At 43.9% G+C, this 19202-nt stretch overlaps 1 protein-coding gene across 1 annotated transcript in view; it reads left to right on the forward strand.

The window, feature by feature from the left end:
- Nucleotides 1-5792: 5792 nt before the first annotated feature.
- Nucleotides 5793-19202, forward strand: part of LOC115321042 (venom metalloproteinase 3-like) — a 58020-nt gene continuing 44610 nt past the window's right edge. The window contains exon 1 of the mRNA XM_029981283.2: nt 5793-5835. Within this exon, the coding sequence (XP_029837143.2) occupies nt 5793-5835 (43 nt within the window). The remainder of the gene's footprint in view (nt 5836-19202) is intronic.

The following is a 19202-nucleotide window of genomic DNA, read 5'->3' on the forward strand; positions in this document are numbered from 1 at the left end:
CTCAGCGTCCTTATCAAGCACTAGTTTAACCTTCTTTTTCTGCATCAATAAGCTGCTTTGTCTGTGCAACCCCTCTTTTTGCTCTTATATTACGGAAGCGTTTGTTACATTTTTTTTCTCACAAGCGGTATATATTTATGGATAATATATACATTTACACAGGGTGTTTCACAAAAAGTGGACAAATTCTATATCGCGAAAACTACGCATCGCAAAAAAAAAAAAAGAAGATATTGTAGTTTTGGTTTTGGGCCAGGGGCCCATTTAGAAACATTATCAGAGTTTGGGATTTGAAGTTGTTAATTATTTTTGCGTCATTAACATTTTAATAGCGTGTTTAAGCGCATGGTATTAATTAGAAAATTGCTCAGCATCATTGAAAAACACTAAATCAACAAATTTCAGAATGATAGAAGGCACGCGCAGCATTTAATTACGACTTTCTGAAAAACCGCGAAAATTCGACGTGTTTTAAAGTTTCGGTTTGCTATCGGAGCGCTTCTCGGCCCCGACGGCACTGCGCCTCGTGTAGAAATAGTGCTACCAGCATCTGCCCCGTTGCGCGATATATATAGATTAATAGGGTGTAAAAGAACTTGAAAGACACGGCCACCAGGTCTTGCCAGTTCGGTCTTTTGTTAAACAACAACTTCCTCTTTCTTATACCCTCGGCTACTTCGTCGTTCTTTGTATAACCAGATTATGTGATTGCGGTCTAACCGAAACCCTATCCTCTTGAGAAAGCAAAGTTACTTGTTGAAGATAGTTGTCGTGATCGGAGCGCATGGCGTATGGCTTCATTCGAGACACATGGACGATATCCTTGTTCCGTGAGCGACCGTCTGAGATGGGCGTCACACGTTCTATTTCGTAGTTGACGTCAAATGTCTGCCGTGTGATCCGGTATGGTTTAATATAGAGGAAGAGAAGTTTTTCTGAACGTCCAACAACACGAACGGGTGACCAGACTAAACAAGATCGCCGACACAGTAGTTAACTCGTCTGTGCTTGTCGTTATAACGGATGACCTGTGTCTGCTGAGGAGCAAGTGTGCAATGTTGAGCGAGTTGGCGGGACTCTTCCGCCCGGTGAAGAACGTCTTGTACGTAGTCAGGTGATGGTTCGGAAACACTTGGAAGGATCGTGTCTAGGGACGTTACTACATTCCGACCGTAGACTAAGTAAAATGGAGAATAGTGCGTAGTTTCATTGATGGCCGTGTTGTAAGCATAAGTAACAAACGGCAAAACTTGATCCCAGTTGTCTTGATTATTGGAAATGTATATTGCTAGCATCGAGGCGAGGGTTCGAATAAAGCGTTCAGTCATCCCATTTGCTTGAGGGTGGTAGGCGGTTGTGGTGCGTTGGATTGTGCAACAATACCGAAGGAGGTGCTGAATGACAGTAGATAAAAAGACGCACCCTCTGTCGCTCACGAGTTTTCTGGGGATCCGTGTTGCAGAACGATATTGTGGAGAACAATTTCTACGTATCGCGACAAATGGTCGACGGCGACGATTATCCATCGGCTTTGGTGTTTCGACTCAGGAAAAGGGCCAAGGAGATCAATTCCAACACTCTCAAATGGGTGGCTAGGGGGCTAAACGGGCTGCAGATAGCCCGCTGGAGCGAGGGTAGGTGTATTTTGGCGCTGGCAAGCTTCACATGATGGGACGTATCTGTGGACACTCTTGTATAAGGCAAACCAGAAAATACGAGAGAGGGCACGGTTGTATGTTCGAAACACACCCGAATGTCCGGCTGTCGGATCATCATGAAGGGAACGAAATACATCAGAGCGTAAATGTCGCGGGATCACGAGAAGCAGGGATTGACCTGTGGGTTCATACTTGCGACGATATAGAACTCTCCCGACAATTACATACATACGTAACATTTTTGCTGCTCTGCTCCGTGGCAAAGGATGCTGTAAGAGTCGGATGATACTCCGCAGTTTCGGACCGTTACGTTGTTCCGTTGCGATGTCCATTTAGAAAGCTAAGGCCAGAACAGATATCTCGGTGGAATCCGCGTCATCGGTGGTGGTGGAATGTAGGGGGCAGCGGGACAAAGCGTCGGCATCTTGGGGAGCGTAGCCTGCCTTATAAACTCTCTCGACATTATAGTCCTGCAGACGAAGTGACAATCTAGCGAGACGTCCTGATGGCTCTTCCATGTTTGTTAACGAGCAGAGAGCGTGGTGGTCAGGCACTATTCGAAAGCGTCGCCCAAATAGGTACGGCCGAAACTAGGTTATGGCCCATATTATAACCAAACACTCTTTCTTTGTTGTAGGATAGTTTACCTCCGCTCTAGTGAGCGTGCGGCTAGCATACGCGATGACCTGTTCCTTGCCATGTTTCTTCTGGATAAGGATCGCATCAATTTCATATCCGCTTTCGTCTGAATGTATTTCTGTGGGAGAGCGGATATCAAAATGGCATAGTATTGAATCATTAGTCAGAGACAGCTTTAAGGATTTGAAAGAGTTCTCTTGGTCTTCCGCCCATTTGAATGCTGTATCCTTTGAGAGAAGTCAATTTAGAGGTTTTGCACGGTCTGCGAAATCTTGGATAAAGCCACGGAAGTATAAGCAGCAGAGCCCCAAAAAGCTTTTCAATTGTTTAACGTTGAGTGGCCGGGGAAATTCCGAGACAGCTCTTATTTTGTCGGGGTCAGGACGAATGCCGTCAGCGCTGATGGTGTGACCCAAAATCTGATTTTGGCGGCAGGCAAGATGGCATTTCTTAGTATTAAGGTGGAGATCCGGTGTCTTAATGCATTTCAGGACGGATTGCAATCGTAAGAGGTGCTCTTTAAATGTCGCAGAGAAGATGACAACATCATCTAAATAGCACAAGCATGTTTGTCATCTTAAACTCTTCAATAAAACATCCATCATTCTCTCGAACGTGACAGGAGCGTTGCATAAACCAAAGGGAAGGACTTTTTTATTCATAGAGCCCGTCGAAAGTTATGAAGGCTGTTTTCTCTTGATCTTGGTCATGCATTGGTACCTGCCAATATCCGGATCGAAGGTCTAAAGAGGAAAAATATTCGGATCCTTGTAAGCTGTCTAAAGCGTCGTCGATTCGTGGTAGAGGATACACGTCTTTTTTGGTGACAATATTTAGGCGTCTGTAATCTACGCAAAACCTCCACGACCCATCTTTTTTCTTGATCAGAAATAAAGGTGAGGACCAGGGACTTGATGATGGTAAAACTATGGTTTTTTTTTTTGGAGCAGGTCTTTAACATGCTGATCAATTAAGACTCGCTCTGAAGGAGAGACGCGGTAAGGTCTGTGTTGAACTGGTGAAGCATTGCCGGTGTCAATTCGGTGCTTTACGGATGTTGTTAAACCCTACGGCCCACCGTCGATGTCAAAGCACGAGGAGCATCCTTTCAATAAATCCAGCAGTAACCCTTGATAATCCCCCGGTAATTTTTTTCATCGACCATAGATGATAAAGAAGAGGCCGAGTGACGCGATGAAGTAGACGAGTCTAATAATGTTTCAGCGCAGGGCTGAAGAGTAAAAACTGGGCAAATGGGCAGGGTATAAACAAAGGCTACGCAAGTTCCAGTTGATAAACGCTGAGGCTTGTGTGACATGTTGGTGATAGGGACTGTGGCCGTGCCATTGATCAATGTGGATAATGAAAATGGAAGAGTTGGTTTCTGCGTAGCAACATGTCGCGGAAAAGGTTCCACGAGGACATTACCGTTATAGTCGCCGAAAAAAAAACTTTTTCACCGCCGTGACAAAAATGGAACTCAAATACGGAATGATCATGACTCGAACATAGCTTCCTTACTTGAACACTTTCTAGGTCATAGTCATCATAATATTTTCTACGATATTTAGCAACCCAGTGCCGCAGTCTATGAGCGCGTTGCCTTGTGACAAGAAGTCCCATCCCAAAATAAAATCATTGCTGCAGTGAGGAACAACAGTGAAAGACACCACGGTAACTTCGTCTAGAGTGATGCGAGAGGTGCACAAGCGAAATGACGAGAAAAGAGAACGATTCGCACCTTGCAATAACCTGCCATCCCGAGGGGTGCCAACCAAACGAAGCTTCCGTCGCGTGGACTCGTTCATGACTGAAACTGATGCACCCGCATCTATTAATGCTGAAAACGTTTGTCCTTTGACGGTTATCGAAACAAAATTTCTTTGGGGAGGCAGAGGCTGGCAAGAATTGAACGAAGCGGCGTTACCTCCTACTGCCGCCGCGTCTAGTTTCCCTCGTTCTGATAGGAAGTGGATGGCTCATGGGATGGTCGGAATGACGCACACGAACGTGGGTAAGGCGAGGGCGATCGGGGACGCCTGTAGGCCGATGGTCTCGGAGATGAAGATCGGTTACGATATGGGAAGCTTGTTACTGGAACATTTCGTCGTACGAATAAATGCACAACTGCAGTCTAGCTGCGACTGCCGAAGTCCCTTCCCGATGAGTATGCACGACGCCGCCGCCAGAGGCGCGCCTGTCTGCACTGAGTTAGATCTGCAGGGTGTTTATAGTTTACTCATTCCGTCTGCGTTCGTCATCTCTCCGTCGCCCTCGGCAGGCGTGTCGAGACGTCTCGAGGACCGGATGTTGACGTCGGAAACATTTTAGAAACAACCGAATCTGGGTAAACGTCTGTCAGGGTCTGAAATCTAAGCTTCGTATATCTATAATTTTTAGACGTTTAAATTCTGTGTCTGATTTTGAAGTATGGTTTTTTTCGGAGCGCAATCCTCTCTTCTGTATTCGTTCTTACCAACGCCCTTAGCCAAAGTCAAATTTGGGGGTTTTACGTGCCAAACCTACGACGGGCATCTGGCACGCCCCAGCGGAGGACTGAGCATTAATTTCGACCACCTGGGGATCTTTTGACGTGCAACCGAAAGCTCGGTTACACGGCGCCTCCTCCGCAATAAGCCTCCGTCATATTGCGGGCACCTCGGTCGGGATTCGAACCCGCCACCTGGGGATCCGTAGGCCGGCGCTCTCGCCTCGGAGCCACCGAGGCGGCTAACGCCCTTAGCGACGGTTTGTTTGGAGAAGTGACGTCACACTTATGGGGTCAATCATCAGATTGGTATTTGCTGACCAGCGCTTGAGTGTTTTGGTTTTTATACCTTATGTAAAAAGTGATAACTGTGGCTCACAGTGCTTCGTATAGCACTGTGGTAAGATAAACAGACCTTTACTTGAACCTAATGTTGACCTTTGCACACAATGCCTCTGAAAATTGCTTTTACTAGGTAATGTACCATGGGCGCCACTGATTTGTCGCACGGTCTCAATATTAGTTTATATGTATGTCAGAGCTTTGTGAACCTTAATTCGTTGTTCCTAATTGACCGCTGGATAAGTTTAAAGATCACTTCCTATTGGTCACACTCCTCGAAATTCGCTTCTTGGAGTTTATCTAAAATTTTATTTTTCGTTTAATCCACTTCCTACCATTCATTCGAATCAAAAGGTCCTTGGACCACACTGTGCAATGCAAACAAACGTTTCAGGCGCTTTTTTTTTATTTCTCGAACTGAGGTGTATCGCAAAAGAACTGTAGCATTTATATTTGACATTCTTTTTATTTGGAAATCATACATCCAGCAAAATATAATGTTACGCCTTTCAAAAGTCAGTGCGTATTGTATATATTCCGCTGTCAGTGTGACATCTAACGAGCAGTCTTATAAAAGCAACATCCGCAAGGAACACGTTTCGTAAGGAAGGGAGCAAGTGACTCCGGAGAAAGGCGACGTGGCTTGTTGTTTTTATAAAGCAGTTATGAAAATCGTCACGATATTTAGTATTCTTCATACACTATCGGGTGAGTACTTTAGTTTCTAAAGTAAAAAAAGTGAATGATCTTTGTAAAGATCACTCACTTTTTCTCGCAGATTTTAGCAGCAATTACCCTAGTCGACAAACTGTACCAAAGTTGGAAGCTGGGCTGTCCCGCCTGTCCGGTCCTGATGGTTTTTTTTTCTTCTGGCCTATTTCTTTCTGCGCGGTTTTACCTACGTGATGTACCCTAGTCGACTATTCTTTAAAGGATATCTTAACCACCGTAAGGATATGAAACAATGAAAATTGCAAAAGAGTGTTCTTAAAGAAACTGGACTAATATTTGAGACAGAGTACTCCATTGTTTTATAGAAACCAAGACGGCGTAGAGAGGCGGTCAAGGCGACCTCGTGCAGCAGGTCCCTCGTGGTGACCCGGCCTTCATGGCCGAACCGAAAATTACCCAACATTAATATTTTCTTCGTAGGATGCTCTGACGTTTGGTCCCTGTGGTCGGCTGCCCACTACTGGCCAAAATCTCACAATGACATCATTGCTAAAGCTTTTTTTCTTGGGGTAGGGTCTGAAAGAGGGGTTTGCGCAAAGGACTCAGAAGCCTGACGACACACTGTTCACATAGGTACATAAAAAGGCAAAAGAAATGCATTCAGCCGAAAGTTACCAACTTCAACAAAGTGATTGACATCTTCCCGATAGCACGAAATTATATTAATGACAAGAAATCAAACAATATAAAACATACAATATACAAAAAATTATTGCATTTATGAAGGTAAAGGAATATTGCAAAACCGCTAACAGCATTAAGTACGAAAGCTGCATACGTCATATTTTATTTACACTACAACATAATTCGCATCCTACTCAAATCTGATTCATTCTGCTTTTATTGACGGAAATAATTTTATTGCCGTACTGTGGATCTTGACGGTTTTTGTTTTAGGATATGTTAACTTCAAGAGTTTAAACACACCATTGAAGTTGTCTTGTGACATCATTTTGAGGCAAATACTGGTAATGGCGGCAAGTAGAGGAACCGTAAGAGGGCGACATCGAAACATTCCGGTTCAAGTTCTCGTATATCAGCTCCCGTGAGAAGCGAAGTTGCAGGTTCATCCATCAACTACAAGCTTAGTAATTGTTCTAAATTTCGACAAACAAAAAAATACCCTTTTTGGTCAAATTAGCCTTTCCGCAGAGTTTCATCCATGTCTATTCCACTCGTCATGCAGACCGATGAAAAGGTTATAGATGTGCAATTAACTACGGCTATCAAATGCTGATGTTCTATAAAAGCCTGTGTTGTTGACCGAGCAGACGACTGGAGCTGTTTCTTAAACGCGGATAGGCACAAAAGCTCGATTTCCCGGACACATAAGTCGCATGGTCGAGGCATGCGAGTTAGGTGAAAATTACTCTCAGTGGAACAGTCCTGTAGTCATTGCCGCATTCCTTAGATGATCAAAACTGATTAGTATATTACCGTGACACTACTGGCCTCATGTTGAGCCTCGAGGAAACCGCGGCAGCACGAAGGACCCGAGGACACCAGATCCGGGTGCAGCCTACGAGCCTTGCTCGATATAGGCCAGGGTTGATGAGGGGCTCAATAAGGGTGCTAGCCGGATGCCCACCGAGTGACCAGCCTGTCAAGAGGCCAAGAAAGAGACTCCCTTCCCTGCAGAGGAACGTGGAGGACAGTGTGCCTAGTGTGAGACTGCACTAAAGGCCTCAACAGCTGGCAGCCCTCTGGGGACCCATGTCAGGTGGGTTTCACTCAGTTGCAGACCCAGGCCTGGAAACATCGCTGTGTTAACATCAATCGAGCTCACAGATCAGTGGCAGGCTGCAATCACGAGCACGCTGTTTGCCTGCAGGGTTACAGCATCAACATTGGTAGAGCGGTCAGCTCGCGGGACTGGACCGAGGCCCACAACCCATGGAAGGGGCTGCTGAGGGGGATTGGCGGCCGAGCGTGTTAGTGCACCACAGCTTGGAGCACATGAAGCAGGAAGCTTGGACTGCAGAATCCAGGCATTCGAGGTTCAATCGCCATCCCTCCTGGCTTCAATCTGGATAAACATCGTACTGGCATGCAGTCCTGTATCACTATTGCGTGATGCACGTCAAGGGTTGGTGCAGCGATTGTAGTGTTGAAAGAATTGGCAGTTTGTAGTTTTTATATTGTTTATTGAAGCACAAGTGACCAAAAACGTGTCACCTTGCCCCGAAAAACTGCTGCTCCTGCGCGTAATCGCAAAGAAAATGAAATATTTGCTGATCTGATGTGTGACGACGTACTCTGTGGAATATGTAGAAGTGAACAAAACCTGTCCCCCTCCACTGCTACACTCGCCGTCACCACCGTGGCGAACTGTCTTTTGTGTCGATAGCTCGTCGCAACCTTCGATGATGCTAATCCTTGGAAAGTTAATAATTGTGGAGGAAGTGTGGCCACGTATTCGGAGACGGAGCCCGTCGTAGTTTGGTTAGTTCCGTTGATGAAATTTGAACCGACTGAGCACTCTTGCTGGCTTGGGGTCGTGGTGTTCATTGAGGCGCTTGATGATGTCCTCAAACTCAACCTGCGAAAACTTTCTGGGTGCGAGCAGGGCTCGTACGGTGTCGTAGGCTTATTCATGCAGAATGCCAGGAAGACGGCTTGCTACTTCGCGGAGCTTGTAGTGTTTTTAGCCTCAAAGTAGGATTCGAGGCATTCCAACTACTAACTTCAGTTTCCACCAGGAAAAAGCTTTACAATTCATTCGTGATGAGCGGAGTCGTCCATCTTCAGGGGTCCAGAAACTTCCTCGTAGTTAATTGAACGCATACTGAGGTTAAATGCATTTCATTAATGAATTTCGGTTAAAAGAACGGTGCAGTGAACAGGATGCTGCGACGTTCGTTGAGAAAGTCTGATCTGTGTTCGTGGCTTCCTGGCGCTGACAATACTTGATCCGAGCGAGGGGTGCCGTGGGAGCGACGCCACTTGGACTCTGCACGGTGTTCTTCTAAGTGTTGCCGCCGAATATAACATTCACCTTGTTTACAATTGGCACCTGAAATGAAGGTTTTAAAGTTTGATCAGTTGACTCAGCATAGAGAGCCAAAGACACTTAGACTTGTGAGAAATGCTATCAGTGTGTTGATGCGTCACCGTGATCTAAAGGTGGCTCATTCCGAGTGGGTTTGAAACTACAATAGCACGTCTTGGATGCCCAATTCCCAGTGGTGTGGCTAGATTGACAGCTTTCTGGCTCCTTGTCAACCCCAGTGCCACACGTGGTCGCATACCAAGCCCGTTTATAGCGCTACGGTGTTTTGTGACCAAGAGCGTATTAAAGGACTGTGCTACAAGTTAAGTCAACATTTGCTGTGCTGTTGGCAGTGGGTATGACTTCTGCTTCAAAACGGGGTTAATGATGCGTTTAAAACCTACACATAGCCATACCACTTCCCCAATTCGTGGTTCCAGCGCCGAGCGGCTTTTTATTTTGGGTCGGGAGAGCCGCGGCACCGCTAGAAGGCAAGCACGAAGATCTGCGTCGCCGCGAGTAACTGTGATGCGATGACAACGTACAGGCGAAATAAAAATGCTGGAAATACTTCAAATTCAGCTTGTGGGTCAGCGTAAGCGTTCGTGACGACAGAGCATATTTTCGTATCGAAGAAGGCAAGAGTTTATGCATGACATGGTTCACATCCGCCGCGTCGGCGACGAACCTGCTCAGCAAGAATAAAGGCTACACCAGCGGCGACATCGAGAGAAGGCTGGACTTCGGAAACGAGCGGTAGGCGTTGTTAGTATTCTTGCTTCGCTCGTATCAAGCGACGAGAAGCACGATGCGAGACGTCGCCTACTGCGGGCGTCGCGTAGTTGCGTCACCAAGTGCTGAGTCCCACGCGCCAACGCGTTCACAGCGCCTCAGCCGCGACTGCGTCGATCGCGTAGGCTTCCCAAGCGTTTCTGGCTTCAGCCGCGACTGCATCGATGATCGACGGCGTAGGCTTCGTGTTTCAGGCGGCGACTGCATCGATTATCGACGGCGTAGGCTTCGTGTTTCAGGCGGCGGCGGGTGCCATGTTTACCTTACCACAGCGGCGCGAGTGACGTCATGTCACGTGACAATTCGCAAACCAATAAACAACGTTGGCAATAAAACAACTGGTTTCGTTTTGGAGCGGAAGTGACGTCAGGTCACGTGACATGACAAATTACCTTGGCGGAAGTGACGTCATGTCACGTGACAATGGGACGTGGCCAGGTGCTGTACGGGATATGGTTTGCTTATACGCGACCCGGCCGAGCCGACGCGACCTGGACTCAGCCGCCATGTTTGTTTGGTGGTGGCGCCCTTTATAGGTCGCTGGAGTCGCGAAGATTTTACATTTTTTTATTTGGAAAGCATACATCGAGAAAAATAGAATGTTACGCCACTCACATGTCAGTGTGTATTGTATATATTCCGCTATCAGTTTGACATCTCAAAAGCTGTCTTCTAAAAGCAACATCAGCAAACAACACATTTCGTAAGGAATTGAAGCAAGTGACTCTGGAGAAAGGCGACGTGGCTTGTTTTTATTAAGCAGTTATGAAATTCGTCACAATATTTAGTATTCTTCATACACTATCGGGTGAGTACTTTAGTTTCTAAAGTTTGTGAATAGCTACCTTTGTAAAGATCGCTCACTTTTTCTCGCAGATTTTAGCAGCAATTACCCTAGTCGATAAACTGTACTAAAGTTGGAAGCTGGGCTGTCCCGCCTGTCCGGTCTTGTTTGTTTCTTCCTTCTGGTCTATTTCTTTCTGCGCTGTCTTTCCTACGTTATGTACCCTAGTCGAGTATTCATTAAAGAATATATTAACCACCGTACATATATGAAACAATGGAAATTGAAAAAGTGTGTTCCAAAAAAAAAAATGGAATACTATTTGAGACAGAATACTCCATTGTTCTATAGAAACCAAGACGGCGTAGAGAGGCGGTCAAGGCGACCTTGTGCAGCAGTGGGAATCATACATCGAGAAAAGTAGAATGTTACGCCTCTCAAATGTCAGTGTGTATTGTATATATTCCGCTGTCAGTTTAACATCTCAAAAGCTGTCTTCTAAAAGCAACATCAGCAAACAACACATTTCGTAAGGAATTGAAGCAAGTGACTCTGGAGAAAGGCGACGTGGCTTGTTTTTGTTAAGCAGTTATGAAATTCGTCACGATATTTAGTATTCTTCATACACTATCGGGTGAGTACTTGAGAATCTAAAGTTTGTGAATAGCTACCTTTGTCAAGATCACTCACTTTTTCTCGCAGATTTTAGCAGCAATTACCCTAGTCGATAAACTGCACCAAAGTTGAAACCTGGGTTGTCCCACCTGTCCGGTCCTGTTTGTTTCTTCCTTCTGGTCTATTTCTTTCTGCGCTGTCTTACCTACGTTATGTACCCTAGTCGAGTATTCTTTAAAGGATATCTTAACCACCGTAAAGATATGAAACAATGGAAATTGCAAAAGTGTGTTCCTAAAAAAAAACTGGAATAATATTTGAGACAGAATACTCCATTGTTTTATAGAAACCGAGACGGCGTAGAGAGGCGGTCAAGGCGACCTTGTGCAGCAGGTCCCTCGTGGTGACCCAGCCTTCATGGCCGGGCCGAAAATAACCCAACATTAATTATTTCTACGTAGGATGTTCTGACTTTTGGTCGCTGTAGTCGGCTGCCCACTACTGGCCAAAATCTCACGAGGACATCATCACTAAAGGTTTTCTTTCTTGGGGTAGGGTCTGAAAGAGGGGTTTGCGCAAAGGACTCAGAAGCCTGACGAGACACTGTTCACATAGGTACATAAAAAGACAAAATAAATGCATTCAGCCGAAAGTTACCAACTTAAACAATGTGATCGACATCTTCCCGACAGCTCGAACTTTTATAAATCGCAAGAAAACAAACAATATAAAGTATACAATATACAAAAAATGATTGCATGTATGAAGGTAAAGGAATAATGCAAACCCCTTACAGCATTAAGCACGAAAGCTCTATACGTCATATTTTATTTACACTACAACATAATTCGCATCTTACTCAAATATGGTTCATTCTGGTTTCATTGACGGAAATAATTTTAATGCCGTACTGTCGATCTTGACGGTTTTGGTTTTAGGATATGTTAACTTCAAGATTCCACGGTTGGTTTTATACACACCATTGAACTTGTCTTGTGACGTCATTTTGGGGCAAATACTGCTCATGGGGGCAAGTAGAGGAAGCATAAGAGGGTGATATCGAAAGCTCCCGTTCCGAGTTCCCGCATATAAGCTCCCGTGAGAAGCGCCTCCGAGGGAGCGACCCGCAGCCTTTTACCGATCCTGTGGATCCGCCGATATGTGCACCCAGATGTCGCTTCGAAAGCAAATCTCCATCCTTTGGTTTGCAAGCGGTATTAGTTCGATCGGTGGCAGTCGCAGTTGTGGTTGCGCGAAATAGCATACGTTTGCTCGCAGCTTATGGCTGTTTTCGAGTAATGTCCTGTTAAAAGGCGTGACCTTTTTTTTTGGCACACGCTCGGGAACTGCACTAAAAGAACCGTATTTCAGTAGGGTACAACCTAGGAGACTATATAATTTGAAAGAAAATACAAGACATCCATCGACCAACGCTTGTTATCCCGACGATCCGACAAACCTTTGGGTTATGTGACGTCACGCAACAGCTACGGATGTCAGCCAATGACACCTGCGAAATTTCGGGGTGCAGTTTCATAGATACGCTCGTGAAAGGTTAGATATTAAAGGGAGATCATATATCAAAACAAACATGACTTTTGTCTATATGAACGGTCCTTCGACGTAACGAGCGCAAAAACGCAAATACTTCCGGTTTCGACCGGTCAAGCGCTTTAAGTCCAGACGCAGCCGACACTAGGAGGTAATGGGACCAATCAAGCGGCGTCCAAAGCGCCAATCACTGGGCCCTTTTTTTATGATTGATTTGGACGATAGAACTCGTAGACCAACATGACGAACAGCATGATGGTGCGCTTTTGATACTGTCTGATTGGTCCCACCAGACGCAGCCGTAGGGTCGGCTGCGTATGGACCAGGGTGTAAGATAGACAGGTGGGGAAACGGCCAATAGAAGCCTACCGCAGCGCCGTGACCGGATTGTGTACTTGTCTGCTTGCGGGTACCCCCGATTTCCGACAGATGGCGCTGCGGCGAGAGGAAAAAAATCGGAATCGGATTTGCGTGGAACTCTATGGGAGAGCGCGCAAAATAAACCGAGAGCACGACAGTCCTCCATTAAAAATCCACAAAAAAACATCTTCGTCAGTTTAGCCGGTCGCCACCGGTCGCCCACCCGGAGTGAGAGTTCGCGGTGCTCCACAGAGATGGCGCCACAGAAAAAAAGAAAACCGAGGGGGACACAATCCGGTTGCTCATTTGGCTCTCGTTTCCCCACCTCTCTATCTTACACCTTGGTCTAGACTTAATAAGCTAAAACGAAGTGTAGAAACAAGTGGATGCCCCACAAAGAATACAGGAGCAAAACGCAATTTCTTTTTTACGCTAATCCAGCAAGCAGTGGTAAGCACTATTAATGTCAGCGCAACATGCTAAAAAAAAAAGGAAAAAAGAAACCGCTCGAGTTGATAAAATTTGCCAAGGGTCCGGTTTGGTCACAATGATACCTAATTTTCCTCCCCCAAAACCAAAAAAAAAAAAATAATAATTATACACAAGAAAAAGTTATAGGAATATTCATTGGTAGATCCTTCGGGAATATGTTAGCACAAAATTTGTGACTCCAGGTATAATTAGCTGCAGACAATGCTTTCGATTTCACCTTGACCAAAAAGGACGTATAAGAAAAACCTAAAACCAATTTCATTTTTACAGATGTGAAGAAGCAATTTGGGTGCCCGTGTGGAACAAGTGCCTTTCTGCATGCTCTAAACAAACAAAAAAAAATCACGAATATGATATTTAAAAAAATCTAACAATTTTTTATACTTCCAGGAAATACAGCTTAGAATTGCCTTTTTTTTACTATCATAACCTATGACCAGGCTTTAGTTTCTTTCTAAGCGCAATATCTGTTCCAGAAAATATTGAAAAAAGAGTAGCGTCAATTTCCCCATCGCGCAGCCAGAACAAGCTGCCACGGGATGAGGATCCCATTTTATGCCGACAACGTTTTTCAGCCACGTGTCAGAATCGGAAAGCAGAGGGTACACGCTGAGTTCCACGCAATATAAAAGGTCGGCTAATCCCATCATCGCAGCGATCTGGCACGAGCCACTACCCGAATGCACGTCCACGTATTGATTGCCGCAAGTTAAAATGCAATGCTCACTCAGTACTCGGGCCAAATGTATACGCCGCATTTAAATATCGTCACCTCGAGGATCGCAAAGTTTAATGATAAAAATTCTTGAGATTGCATTGTCGGCAACACCAACAGTGTAACCCCACAACTTCGCCGTCAAGTCCTTTGCGAACGAGAGATTGAAAGGAAACGTTCATTTTCATACTTGAAATTATTCGGCGCCAAAGCAGCTTCTCGGTCAGTAAGTTTTCGAGCGAATATTTTTGAGATTTCCTAGGGCCAGTGAGCGTATGTAAGGAGGGGAAACATTCCCACCGAATGTTGTTGCACGGCGCCTTTAATTCCAGAAGAACAATGCGATGAGCAACAGTGAAAATACCAAGAGTTCAGCGTGTGCACTCAGCCCCGGAAAGTCCCGGCCACTTGTAAAGCTGACCTTATGTCAAACAGGCACTTCCCGCTGTTATATATTGCTGATCCCGGATCTGCAGTGCGCCACGTGTACTGATGCTGCATCTTGGCTGCTGCTGAACCGTAGCGCTGTGAAGTCGTTTATATCATTTTTCAACAACCGTCTACAGTAAAACGACTCACTTCTTTCTCACTACGTTTTTAACCTTTAGATGTAGTTCGATCATCCCAAAAAAGTTCAATACGCAGCGCAAAATTATCGAGCATGTGTTGTGGTCGGAAAATGTTTTTAAAAGCAAATATACGCTGCTCATAATAATGACATCGAGCTATAATTGTAAACATCACGCCGTGCTCTATTGCGCAACGGCGAGTCTTTAAACGTGCTCTGGTCAAATTAAGGCCGGAATTCAAAGTATAAATTACATTTCCTCCAAAATTGACGAAAAAGAAATTGAGCGACAGTAGGTATTGTGGAGACAGTAGTGCTATAAAAAGCCGAGATCTAGTTCACACGCTCATATTGTGCATCTGCACTCGGTACACATAGGCTGTTATGTGTATTGCATTATGTAAATAACTCTCATAACAGGAACACTATAAGTACATTAAAGTTTTTTTGGAAATAATGTAGTCGGCCGCGGTGGCCACAAAATCTCCAGTGCTTGGCGTCTATTAAAGATTTGACCAGATTGATATCCACCGACTCATCGATTAATTAACCAATAATAAGTTTTGGTAATTCCCAAGCATACCACTATTAAAAAGGGGGATAATAATTATTGCCTATACTAAATATCTGTGAAACAGAGGAATCCAAGTTTTTGATTTTAAATCTACCTTGAGTGTTCTTGAGAACGATAAAAAAACGTCCATATCCTAAAGTTCCTTCAGCCGCAGAGGCAAACAGTTTTGTTGATATTCTCCGGCTATAGCGGACTCCCCTGACTGTTCACGACAAGCTCTGCTGTTCTAAACGTACACTCACACGGTGTTAAAGTGGCTGATAGACGTATAACTACTACTCCACTTGTTTGGAGTTACAAATCTGTCTCCTACAGTTTACTCCAGCTTTAAATGTAGCGTAACGCCTGCCTCCATACATATGTACTCGTCCACGTCTGCGTTGTTAATGGGTTGAATTAATACTTTTTGTGTTTTTTGTCACATTTTAACATATTAACCGGTTAGAAAAGTTAACCGTGATTAAAGTATTGATCGATTAATTGATATATTAATCAATAAAGTTCCAAGCCCCAAAAATCTCACACTCCAAAGTACAATTAGCGAAGTGAAAACATCGACTGACTTGGCCAATCTGTCAAATGGAGCGAAGGTGCAATAGCACTAACACGCAGCAACCTATTATTTGCTACCCCACCAGGGTAGCAAATAAAAATCAATGTGATGAAATTCATGGTTTAAATCGTTTTTTATTCATACTAGTTTTAGTGTGATGATCTAAAATGAAAAATATTCCGCCAAAGTAAATCCCGAAAATATATTTGTTGATAAATATTCAAGAAATTGTGAACTGGAATCCATTAAAAATAATAATATATTAAAATTGTGTGCTTTCGATGGGCATTTGTTTTGTATTTAAATATAATAACAACCAAACAGCAAAGATTTATTTAAGGTTGAACTCTAGAAAAAAAAGAGAGAGAAAATCGGAGCGTTGCGCTTGATTTCTACATTCTATTCCGTTCGTCAGCTGCGTTGCGTAGCCTCGCAAATAACGTCTTTTTTCTAACGACGTCCAACCCATATTCTCGTTTTACCCTCATATGGGTTTCAACAATTACGATATTTGTTCGCTAGCCTTGCCTTAACCATACAGGTTTTGGGTCCAATAACTTTTAGTGTTGCATAACAGAAGCTGACTTACCAGCATGGCTATCATGCGAACGAGCGCTATTTCAGTGGCTATTTCTATCTACTCCACAATTAGTCGGCAAACGATTGCCAAATTTACGCTGATATTAGTACCGCTTGGTAAAATAAAATATAAACCTCTTATTGCCATATATATCCCGCGATCTTATCAAACGCGCAAAAACTGCCCCTCAACATGCATGGCTTGGTGGTTGCAGCCGGGCTTGATTTTCGCTTTTGTTGCGGAACGCCTCAACATCCGGCGCTGAAATATGCATCAAATGAGCTCCGGCATGTGAAGCGAGAGTGACGAAAAAAACTGAATAGCCGTTGAAGCTTCGATGATTGAGTTTTTATTATTCTGTTTCCATAAGTCTCCAGGTACTTCGCGGTCTCTTGGCAGTATTCTATGCCTTCGTTGAACCATCTTAATATTTAAAGTTATTGACTATGAGAACTTTGCATTGATGCATGCCCTATGAATTGCCCTGCGTCTCGTTAAGCACCTCGATCCCTAATCCTTCGAAGTCTGTCCTGTTTTCATAAATTAAAACGATGTTGGCAGCATGCATTTACCCTGGTAGTATCAACGTGCACATTGTCTCATCCTGCCTAAAAGTCTGGAGAACTACGTTTCTTGAACTTGCGTCAATTAAAACAAAATATATGGAGTGCATGCTCCCGCAAACTCATATTACGTGGTAGTGGCTATAAGAAAACACAATTTTTTACTGTTCCTGATGTCTCGCCTTCCCGTGCTATCATCACATCGTTTTGTGTAAATGTCTCTTGACAAATTATTCCCACCATCATCTGGTATTGACGTTTGACCGAATGGCCTGCCAGGCAGCAACAGTGAGAATTCTTCAGTATTTTTTTAATTTTTTGTTTTTCAATTTTAATTTTTAACTTTAATTTCTTTTGATTTTTATTAATTAGTTAAGACACTTTTCAATTTTTAATTTTTTTTTTCAATTTCTTGATTGGCATGTCGTTTTTAGTGCACAGAAAACGAATTGTTCATTCTGAGTAGAAAAATAATATAACCAAAGCAAGCCAAGAGTTGTGAGTCAGCGCTGAGAAATTGTGTTATATTTTAATCGTGTGTGACTGTGAGTCTTCTTCTGGTGCGCTGTAACGTTAAATACCTTAAACCACCAACTCGCCTAGTGGGCAATCGTAATAAATCTGATCAACTTGTTTGACGTGCGGAAAGAATAAAAAGGATTAGCCTACTTCAGCATTGGTATAATGCTGTATCTGCAAAACGGAAAGGTACGCCTAAGCGTAAAAAGTTTACACCCAGCCTTGTTCACAATTTGATAAACGTGTTGATTTCAAGTGAATTTGCCCTTAAACGTAATGCCGTAGTATTTATAGTAATCCACAGCTGTTCGGTTCACAGTGTAAGTAAGACGCAGGGGAATTTTATTCTAAGCTATAGTTACTGCTGTTGTTTTGTCATAATGTATTCGCATTTGCCATCGCTTGGCCATTCTTCAATCTGCAGTAGCGCATTACGGAGATTCAGTTGATCCTGGGGGAATAGTATTTCCAAATAAATAACACAGTCATCTGCAAAATTATTGAATGATACTTGTATGTCCTTTGATATATTATTAATAAAGATAAGAAAAATACATAAAGATAAGAAGATAGACATCGCAGTAACTGCGTTTATAACTTCTGTATTATTTCCTTAAAAAACGTTTTTGGGAAAGTAGGGCAGTTGAACGGAGTGTAAACCACTACAAGTATTAATTCTGGCAAGTTTGTTATCAATGCCAGCGAAAGTGTCATCCGTGAGGGCATCTGGAGTTGTTTGGTAACTCGAATGTGGGCAAATAACACAATTTATCACGTTATACGTCTTCTTTGAATGGCCATGACTGCCACATATAAGACTAGAGTAATATCCGTTTTGGCGCTTTATTATCTGGGCTACACATGCGTTTCATAAGGTTGAGAGCTTGGCTTGTTGTTAGTGGTGAAACATAATGAAATAAAATACTGAAAACAGGTACAAAATGAAGCGACAAACAGAACAGGACAGGGTGCTGTCTCGCAACTATGCGTTGTTACTGATAGACAAGAAGAAAGAAAACGTATAGTGCTCCACGCGTTCACACGCACATCTTCTGTCCATGAGATCTACTCATTACTGCACGCGCTGGAAATTCATTTTCAGTTTTATGAATTGCAGATTCTTACTTGTCAACGCCACTGACGCTGCGCTAACGCTCCGTTAGCGCAGCGTCAGTGGCGTTGACAAGTAAGAATCTGCAATTCCACCATTGTGGATTCTTCCACCATTGTGGATGTACAGGAATTTTGCGAGAAAAGGGAGCCCTGTTTTTCGCGCCGCAAAAATAAGTCGGACATCGCAGAGAGCTTGAACACCGTCAGAACGTAGCCCCAGCCGTTCGAGCAAGATGCCAAAGTTTCAACACCGCAATAAAACGTTAGAAGTGAAATACTGTTTTCCTCGATGAGAGTACGCCGTCCGTGAGAAGCAGCAGACGGGATGTCGCTGTGTGCGACCGCATTTCGCAGATGGCACCATTTGCCCTCGAGGCTTCCCACGCTCCTTTTTATGTCGAACCCGAACGACGGGCAGAAAAGCTTTGATACCTGAAAAAATATTTGGCATCCTTGTCCCCAAATTTGTCGGTTATTAATAGACGAAAAAAAAAAAACTAAATAAAAGTTGTGAACTTGTAGTCACTCGGTTTTTTTCATATTTTTTTCTTGAAAGGGCAACCTGATAAATACTG

Source organism: Ixodes scapularis, unplaced genomic scaffold (assembly GCF_016920785.2).
Source record: "Ixodes scapularis isolate PalLabHiFi unplaced genomic scaffold, ASM1692078v2 PGA_scaffold11__112_contigs__length_91849675, whole genome shotgun sequence".
Taxonomy (NCBI): domain Eukaryota; kingdom Metazoa; phylum Arthropoda; class Arachnida; order Ixodida; family Ixodidae; genus Ixodes; species Ixodes scapularis.